This window comes from Tenrec ecaudatus, chromosome 2 (genome assembly GCF_050624435.1).
Source record: "Tenrec ecaudatus isolate mTenEca1 chromosome 2, mTenEca1.hap1, whole genome shotgun sequence".
Taxonomy (NCBI): Eukaryota; Metazoa; Chordata; class Mammalia; order Afrosoricida; family Tenrecidae; genus Tenrec; species Tenrec ecaudatus.
In genome coordinates, this window is record NC_134531.1 from 208,271,171 (window position 1) to 208,281,262 (window position 10,092).

A 10,092-nucleotide genomic window follows, 5' to 3' on the forward strand; every position below is an offset into this window, starting at 1 on the left:
TAGCCCATCTGTGCGATACTACATAAACTACTCTTCAGGCTCACGTAGCCACTCAAAATGGTGCTGAATGCAGTAGGTGGAAAATCTTGTGGATTCAGTGGCAGTGGAAGCATCTCAGCGCTGGTGTGGGTCTCTGTGGCTCATGTGAGCTTTTTCCAGGTGTCTCAACAGCAGGAAAGTAAAACTGGCCCACCTCCAAGGAGAAAAAAAAGGAAATTCCCGGAAGCCTCATGCGAAGGCCACACCCACAAGGAGACATCATCAGACTGAACAGGTTCGACTCCACCTGTACACTTAATAAGTCGACTTGAAGTTCTGTAACCACGGGCTTAGAGCAGAGCATGTTCAGGAGTCGGAGTGATTCGCCAGGTGTGTCGGATGGGAGGTGAGAAAGGTCACTTGTGTCGGGGTGCACCCCAAGATGCTCTCGGTTAGAGAAGCAGAGGGTTGACTTGGCCACAGAGCTGTGGATATTTGGGTTTCTATCGTAAACACAGCTGTGGAGAACAGGGCAAGAAATCTCCAACTTGTCTGCCTTAGGGATTCATGCAAGTTGTGTGGGAGAAAAGATCTTTTAGTATTGATGTATTTGAAAGCATAAACCTAACTTACAGAATCTTTGGGTGAAACGCAGTGTCTCCAAAAGATAAGCCTTATTTATCTCCCCATTAGCATTCCAGTTGAGATACTCAGTTATAGTCTGGAAAGTTCCACATTCTGGGAACCCCCTCAGTCTCAAGCAGAGGAACTGTGGGCTCCCTGAGCCGTGCCGCACAGGTATTTGGTTTGAGAAGTGGTGTTAATATCAAAGCTGTACCATTCAACAAGGGCCCCCAGTACCTGTAGTGGGGTGACGAGTTGGGCAGCTAATCACGGAGTCAACAGCTTGAGACTACCAGTCACTGGGAGAAAGACAAGGCTGTCTACTAGCGACTTAAAGTCTCAGAAATCCATAGGGGCAGGTCGCAGTCCTACAGGATTGCTACGTGTTGGAATAGAATTCGTGGCAGTTAGAACAAGTAACAGGTTCCGCTGTGAGGTCTTTAATTTTAGTCTTTCAGGATTTGAGTTCCCAGGGATATCAAAGATGTTTAGTTTGCCCGGAACTTCCTGCCTCCCCAGTGTGTGCTGCTTAGGAAAGTCATTAACTCTCACCTGCCTACAACTGAGAACACTTGGTCAACCAATCACTGACCAGCTGAGCTTAGACTTCCTAGAGTTACCAATAATGGAACACATCGCAGTTAAATTAGGTTTTCAGACAACGACTAGCTAGCAGTGGTTCTCAACCGAGTGCTGCAACCCTTTAGTACAGTTTCTCATGTGGTGACCCCCAGCCACAAAATTATTCTCATTGCTACTTCGTAACTGTAATTTTGCTGTCATGAATCATAATGTAAATATCTGATAGGATGTATTTTCGTTGTTACAAATTGAACAAAAATCACAATGATTAATCACAAAATAATACGTAATTACATATTGTGAAATACGTGTTTTCCGATGGGCTCAGGCGACCCCTGTGGAAAGTTCGTTTGACCCCCAAAGGGGTGGGAATCCACAGGTTGAGAACTGCTGAGCCTCGAGCTCGAGGAACGGAGGTCAGGACAGGAACCTACATGTGTGGTTCTCTGAAGATACTAGCACCAGGTGTACAGACACACGAGATACTGGTTTCTGCCACTGGAGGGCTAGTGAATCCTGCTGCACAGTCACAGTTCCTGCGGAGGGCGTGTCCTCTGCACTGCTTTTGAAAACATTGTCAGGAAGACAGATTCAATTAAGACACATCAGAAATACTTGAGGTTGCTGTTTGGAGGGTCACAAACTTCACCTGCATTTCCTTTACTTGAAACTGGGGGGTATTTTTCTTCAGTTGAGTGGGATGGGAAGGCCACCCTCTGACCCTCATGTGACCAAAGGCATGGTTCTGTGGACTAGTTTGGGACTTGGGATGCATTTTGTGATTGCAGGGGAGAGCTGCTGTTGGGAATGGATGGAGGGGCTTCAGCATTTGCAAATCCAGTATTCCTTGATGCTATCTACAGCTTCTTACCAGAGGACTCCTTCAACTAACAGCCTTAGTAACTCACAGGGGACAGGGTCGCCAGGACTTGAAATCAACTCTGGCAGTGAGTTTGGTTCGGGTGGGAGAAGCCAGCCAGCAGCAGCCCTGCAGGAAAATGACCGTGGGTCTGGAATTCTGGAGTCTGTCCTAGGCCACGCTGCAGGGAAGTAGATTTTTATTCATGCAAACTGGAGTGGCAGAGTGTCAATAATAATCTGAGATCTTTTAAGTGGGCAACACCTGTTGGGCTGAAAACAAAAGAAGGTCAAATTAAGAGGCCACCATCACAACCCAGATGATTGTCCTCTGTAAAAGGCACATCTTGCATAGTCACAGGTACCTAATGTACTTACTGTTCCTTGCAATCAATACGGATGTGACTTCTGAGGAGCATACATCTCTGTAGGTCAACCAGGAGTAGAACCAGTGTACCAAAAATTGGGGGGGGGGGCAAAGGCAACGAGGGAGTTGAAGTCGAAGTCACTTGGCGTGCCTGAAGTGCACAGGAGGGGATGCCCAGGGGGTCTGTGAAGAAGCCTGCTGCCTTCTGCTTTCCGTGGTGACCTTGGGTCACGGTCAGCAGAACTGGCAGGGTCAAAGCCTGCCCCATTTAGGGATGATTGCTCGACAGTGTCCCCTGAGTTAGAATTGCAGAGAAGTCCTGGGAATGTGTTCAAGACTAGCCACTTCAAGTAAAGGCTAAAACGTATTCAAACTGGTTCATTCAAACTTCACAGATACACTGAATTAGAATCAACTGAGGATCTTGTTAAAAACAAGTTTTTCAAAGTCCATATGGAAGAAGCACACCAGTCTACCCCGACACGATTGTTGAAGACAAAGCAGATGCATAAGCAAATGTGAGGAAGAAAGCTGACGGTGCCCAGCTGTCAAAAGATAGAGAATCTGGGGTCCCATAGGCTGGAAGATAAACAAGGGGCCATCTAACTAAGAAAGCCCACATGGAAGAAGCACACCAGCCTGTGAGATTGCAAGGCATCGAAGGTATCAGGTATCAAAGAAACCCCCCCCCCAAAAAAAAAAGTCAAACATTGTGAATGAGGGGGCCCATCGTTGGGAAATTGGACATCCCCTTGCAGAAGGGCTGTGGGGAGGAGACGAGCCAGTCAGGGTATAGTGTAGCAATGATGAAACTTACAACTTTCCTCTAGTTCCTGAATGTTTCCCTGTCCATCCCCCCCTCCCCCCAACTATCATGATCCCAATTCTACCTTACATATCTGGCTGGATCGGAGGGTGTACACTGGCACAGATAGGAATTGAAAATACAGGGAATCCAGACAGATGAACCCCTCAGGACCAGTGGTGAGAATGGTGATATCGGGAGGTAAAAGGAAGGTGAGGGGGGACAGATTACAAGGTCTACATATAACCTCTCTGGGGGACAGACAGCGAAGTGGGTGAGGGGAGACGTCAGATGGTGTAAGATGACAAAATTATAAAATATCAAGGGTCGGGGGAGGAGGAATCAGGGAGGAAGGGAAAAAAAACATACCAAGGGCTCTAAGTAGAAAGCAGATTTTTTGGAAATGATGATGGCAGCATATGTACAAATGTGCTTGTCACAATGGATGTATGGATTGTGATAAAAATTGTATGAGCCTCTAACAAAATGAATTAAAAGAAAGTTTCTAAAAAACAGAAAAACATGGAAATTGATTTGGTGATACTTAAAACAGATGGACATTGAGCTACCCAATGACCCAGCAATCCCCCTACTGGGCATATACCCAGGAGAGGTAAGAAACAGACCACAGCCACTCATCTGTGCTCCAATGGTCATCTCCACCCAGTTCACAATCGCAAAGAGTTGGAAACAACCTAAATTCCCTCAACGGATGAATGGATTTAAAAACTCTGGTATATGCATAAACAGAGTACTACGCATCCCTAAAAAGCAGTGATGAACGCATGAAGCACATCGTCTCCTGGGAAAAACTGGAGGAAATTGTGCTAAGTGAAGTAAGCCAAGCACAAAAGGCCAAGTACAACATGAATCCACTGAGGCAAGCTTAAAAAGCACAATGGCATTGGGGAAAGCTACTAAATGCATCAATTCCTGGGGCGAGGTCCAGACTGGCAGGTCAGACCCAACCCAGGGATGCATATGGCAGCCAACTAAAAAGGAAGGGAAAGAAAAAAAGACCTGTGGAGTAGGGCACTAACCCACCCATGGAGAGGGTACTGTCCGTGTCTCCACAGGAAAGGAAGAGAGGGACCAAACCTGAGCCTGGTATGCCAAGCCTGGAGGGCAACCTACCTGCATGGAGCAGCAGACTAACAGGACTACGGGGTCGGCCTCAATCCCAGTGATGTTGACCCCTCCCCAGAAGAATGCACTGCAGAGGACAGTACTGAACACTAGCCATGGGAGAGTGGTGGGTCTGCCAGGGAGCAAGAGTGGACCACATCCTGGCCCACCAAGCCTCGAGAATGACATTCCTGCTCCGAGCAGCCAATGCACAGAGGACTGTAGGGCCGACCCCACCAGAGACACTACGTCCCTTCACCCACAGTACTACAGGGGGCAGCACTGGAGACAGTATGGGAATTTTGCCAGAGCTGACAGCTTCCCCCAACGGGCCGAAGCATGAAAGGAGTGCAACAGAGCAGCAAGGGGAGCAAAGCATTAAAGTCCCCAAGGAATCCCCAGAATAGACTTATCACTCAGGGGGCAGGTCTTGGCTCCTCATCAGACCAGATTGGAAGCTACTTCGGAAACCTCAGTCACTGGGCACCCCATGAAGAGCACAGCTCTCATCTGTACCACTTGGGCACTGTGGGTAGGAATTAACTTGATGGCATTGTGTTTTTTGGGGGAGGGGGACGGTTTGTGGGGGTTGACGGTTAGGTAAGGAGCGGAGGAAGTTCAATGAGAACTTTGCCCAATGCTAGGTAGGCCCAGGGCAGCGTCTGGGTCAGGCTGGCCTGGACAGAGAGCCAAGACACAAGGGGCCCGCCTGCCACTGCTAGGCAGTATCACACAACCCACACCACCCTCTGGCATCCCGAGTGCCTACATGTCTATGGGGAGCCCACAGTCCATGGTGAGGGAGAAGGATCCTTCAGACACTGCCAAGACCAGCGTGTGCCACCGGTTGTCCGTCAGTGCCATGTTCCGGAAGGACGTGGGTCTGCCAGGCCCCAGAGGCGTCCTTGCTGAGGAACAGAAAGTGGAGCTTGCTGGCCGAGTAGCTTAGCCCCAGCAGCAGCAGGCCTCGCTCTTCCGCCAGCACCGTGAGCAGAAACTCGTTCTTCTGCAAGAAAGACCGGGGAGGGAGGCGTGAGGAGAGGGCTACAGGGTCTGACCAGCAAGGAACAGTGACATAAAGGCACCTCCACCCCCACCATGGCCCCCGCCCCCCACAGCAGCACACCCCACTGGTCTGCAAAGCAGTCTTGTTATGCACTGACCTGTGTCCCCCGGCCCCCACGGTATGTGGAAGGCCTAGCCCGGTACCTGCATGGGCGACCCGGTGTGGAAATAGGGCTTTCTGTGGTTTTGTTAGTGAGGAGTTAGCACAGCAAGGTGGGCTCTACACCTAATCCCTCACGAAATGGAAAGGACTCTGAGAAAGACACGCAGGGGGAAGACCGTCACCATGGGGGGGGGTCTGCTGGGAACCTGCAGCAGGGAACTGACCCCCGAGGGTCGAACTCTTAGCCTCCAGGGCTGCGGGACAATCATCTGTGTTTTAGCCACCATGTGTGGCGTGTATTCACCTCAGGAGACTGAGGGCAGAGGACTTCCTCTTTGATTACCAACTGACCAGCTCACTGCTGTCAAGTTCCCTCGGGGCTCCTCAGGCTGTCGGGACCCTGTGGGACACAATCGGACTTTCCCTGTGAGTTTCTCAGACTGCCGCTCGTCACGGAGCAACTGGGGTTTCAACTGCTGACTTACGGTTAGCAGCTAAGGCAGAACCCACCAGGGCTCTATATGGATTATTCATGTCTAAGCAATTTTCACTTAATTATACTTAGGGGACACTAACATTGTACTAACCCCTTCTCTAACACCTCCGCAAGGGTAGGAATTTAAAATGATTGGACTTAAAGGTGTCAAGCAAGTATGCGACAGTTACAGAGCAAAAATCTCAGCTCATGTCCCACCCCCCTATGAGCCAGGTTCAAGTCAATTGCTTCTCCCAACAAGCTGAACTCCCCCTGCCCTACCCCCCTGCACCTTGAAAAGTAAGACTCAGCAGCAATCGAGCCAATTCTAACTCATTTAGACCCTATAGGACAGAGGAGAACTTCCCCTGTAGATTTCCGAGACTGTAATCCTTTATGAGAGTAGAAAGCCTCGTCTTTCTCTTTCAGAGCAGCTGGTGGTTTTGAACCACAAAACTTGGAGTTAGCAGCGCAATACCTAACCACTGCATCACCAGGGCTCCTAACCCCCCCAGGACCTTCATCTTGCATTGAATACACAAGTGCCCCTGCCCCTGGCTGTCCTGGGAGCTGAGGGGGAGGCACGAGGTAGCCCCCTGGATCTCACCTTGAGGGAGAAGACAAACCCCCAAAGGGAACTAGGTGGGAATGCCAGACAGCAGGTGAGGGACATGGAGCGGCAAACAGAGCTGTGCAGGTGAGACCCTAACAGTGAGGGCCTGGAGCCGGGATGTCCCCACAGGGCAGGCAAGGGAGCTGGGGAGGACTCGACTGCACTCAGGAGGATCATGGCATGGGGCTTCTCCACATCCCGCCATGTTCACATTCGAGGTGATCCTTCCAGGCCAGCGGAGTCCTGGGCACCCTCCCAGAGGAGAGAGACCTGCCTGTGCCTCTGAGGGAAATCAGGCATTCTGAGAACACTCGTAGCAGGGACACCGAAGTCTGCTCGGAACTATGTTCCCCCGTGAATTGATGACAAGAAACAGCTTTAGCTGGTCCAGGGGTGTTTATTCAGGTGCCAATGTTGTGTTGACAAGCTGGAAGTCAAGGTCATGTGTCATGGAGCCCAGAACCAGGAGGAGAGAAAGGGGACCCCAATAGGCAGGTGGAGATGGGAAGAGAAAGCCTGGGTTTCCCAGGAGGGCAAAAGGCAACAGTCACTTTGGGACTGTGGAGACACAGGGGTGCCCCATCCTCAGGTGTGGGGAGCCACCTAACAAGGTCATGACCTGAGAGTGGATGTGAGGAACCAACCATCATGGGCCTGGAGCCCAGCTGGCCCAAGGGAGTGCCTGCTCAGCAGCAGGCCCCCTGGCAGGATGAGGTGCCACAGCAGGCTGGGCGGGGACAAGCAGGGCGGCAGAGCAGGGACATGGAGGAGGAGGCAGGGGCACAGCAGGCAGGTTTGCACACAGGTTGGCAGATGAGGGACATGCAGGAGGAGGGTTTGCAGCAGGAGGGCCCACACGGAGAGGGCTGGCAGCATGAGGAGGATGAGCAGGGGCCTGCCCCACAGCAGACGGGCACACAGCAGGGAGATGTGCAGCAGACAGGTGTACAGCACACAGGTGTGCAGCAGACAGGCACACAGCAGGGGGAGGATGAGCAGCACACTGGCTGGCAGCAGGAGGGCCCGCAGGAGCTGGTGCACACCGATTGGCAGGGGCTGGACCCACAGCTCACGGGGCTGCAGAGGAGGGTCAGGCAGGAGGTTGGAGCACAGCACGACTGACAGGTAGGGACACAGCAGGAGGACTGGCAGCAGGAGGGGGCACAGCAGGAGGACTGGCAGCAGGAGGAGGCGCAGCAGGGAGGCTCACAGTAGCTCTCCGGGCAGTCGTCCACCTCCCAGGAGGGACCAGTACGAGCACTGGGCATGCAGACACGGCTGCCATAGCTCCTGGGCATGTAGACTCGGCTACCATAGCTCCTGTCGCTGGAGCAGATGGACCTGGTGGACCCAGCTGGAACAGAGGTCCCGGAGTAGCAGGTGTCAGCCATGGTAGGAGTGTGGGCTGGAGGAGGTGGTGGGATGAGCGAGGGAGGAAGGCAGTGAGTGAGGTGCTTGCTCCGGGAGGTCCGGGCTTTTATATCCCCCTTTGGCCTGTGCTGTTGCAACAAGAAGCTCAGTAAGCCACCCCTTCCTTGTTGTTGTTAGAACCCCAGCTGGAAGCACTCATTAGTGTTGCTTTATTTGTACAACAGGGGTTACTCAGCCTTGAAGACTCCACGCTGTCAGGCTCAGTAAGCAAACACCACAAAGAAGGCAGGTGCTCCTGGAGCCCTTGCCTGCCTGGGGCCTGCTCTGTCCATCTCTCTGAGAGGCATCGTGAAGCCATCATTCTCTGCCATGTTGCAGGAGAGGAGAGCGCAAACCCAATCTCCTTGACAACATCTTGGAGCTGCAAGTTCAGGCAGAGAAGGGCCCCTTGCTGCTCATGAGCTGTAGCTCCCCCCTTACAGAAGGTGGGCTGAGTCTAGGGGAGATCAGCCAACGAGAGAAGTCGTCAATGGAGAGACTCACAAGTCTCTGGAACCCAACACAGGACAGTGATGGAACACATGAAAGATACACAGAGGATGTTTCCAGAAGAGCCAACATGCACAATGTAGGATCCAGAAAGCGATGCCAGGGACTAGACCAGAGGATGCACACTGGTACAGATAGGAACTGGAAACACAGGGAAGCTGGGACCGAAAAACCCCTGAGGCCCAATAATGAGGGTAGCTATACCAGGAATAGAAAAGTGGGTGAAGGGAGATGTCGGACAGTGTAAGACTTGACAAAACAATAATCATTTATAAATTATCAAGGGTTCATGAGGGAGGGGGGAGCAGGGAAGGAGGGGAAAATGAGAAGCTGACACCAAGTGTTCATTAGAAAGCAAATGTTTTGAGAATGTTGATGGTGACAAATGTACAAATGTGCTCGACACAATGGGTGGATTGTGATAAGAGTTGTATGGGCCCCCAATAAAATGATTTGAAAAAGAGAGAGAGAGATGTCTGGGAAAGGGAGAAATAAAAGTCCCCAGAGATAGGGGAAGCATGGGTCCTTGGATTTGAAATTCTGAGCAACTATGTATCTGATACATGGAAACCATGTCTGTCTAAACACCCTGGTAAGCGTTCTGACAGCTAAGACAAAGCCCTAAAAGTGTCCCAAGAGATTTGCAGCTCTGGTGGCATCGTGGGTACAAGTTGGGCTGCTCACTGCAGGGTCAGCACTTTGAAACCGCCAGGCCCTCAGAGGGAGAAAGAAGAGGCTCTCTGCTCCCTAAACAGGTGTCGTCTCTGAACCCACAGGGGCCCTTCTGCTCTGTCCTGTAGGGCACTGTGAGTCGGAATCCACTTGATGGCAGTGGCTTCAACTCCGTAGCTCTCCGTCCTACAGGCGACGGAGCGGAATCTTCAGCGCCCAGGGAATGGCCGACCCGTGAGGTGGAACTCCACTTACTGGGCTGTGTCAGGAGAGTGGAAGCATTTCGAACGGACAGCTGCACTGAAAGTTCGCCCCAGAACTGATCAATGAGAACAGCACGGCACGCAAGGCAAATGTAAAAGGGTGGGAGGGGGTGTGTGAGAAATGTAAGCAACGGTGTGGAAAATCAGCCCCAAGCAGTTGAAGGTTCTTCACTTTTTCAGGGAAAGAAAATACACTTGCTCGACTTGACCAAGGCGAGATATGCAGGTAGATAGCATCAAGGATATCGAAGTGAAGGAAGGTCATGAAGAAGGCAGGACAGAAAGACAGACTCAAGTGCATGTCAGAAGGGCCTGGAGTGTGCTCTGGAAGGTGGAGTGATAACCAAGGTAAATGGGAGCCGCTGTGAAGTGCAGGAGCGGAACAGGACTTTCAAAAGGCAGCTTGAGAAGACAAAGTAAAGCATCATCATGGGCCGGGCAACGACCTGGAGTGAGAACATTAACAAGTGAGGAATATGTTCAGCATATCTCAAACTGAAAGAACTTAAGGGAAAAAAATCAACCCAGCCTTGGGTGACAATTCTGAAGGACTCTTTAGGCAAAATGTTGAATGATACCAGAAGCGGCAAAAGAAGATAAAGAAATACACAGTCACTGTATAGATACAAAAACTTGGTTGA

At 51.2% G+C, this 10,092-nt stretch overlaps 1 protein-coding gene across 1 annotated transcript; it reads right to left on the reverse strand.

Annotated features, from left to right (window-relative positions):
- Positions 1-7,282: 7,282 nt before the first annotated feature.
- Positions 7,283-7,987, reverse strand: LOC142439668 (uncharacterized). The gene has a single exon (XM_075542207.1). It carries the CDS (start codon positions 7,985-7,987, stop codon positions 7,283-7,285), a length of 705 nt encoding a protein of 234 aa, XP_075398322.1.
- Positions 7,988-10,092: the final 2,105 nt, after the last annotated feature.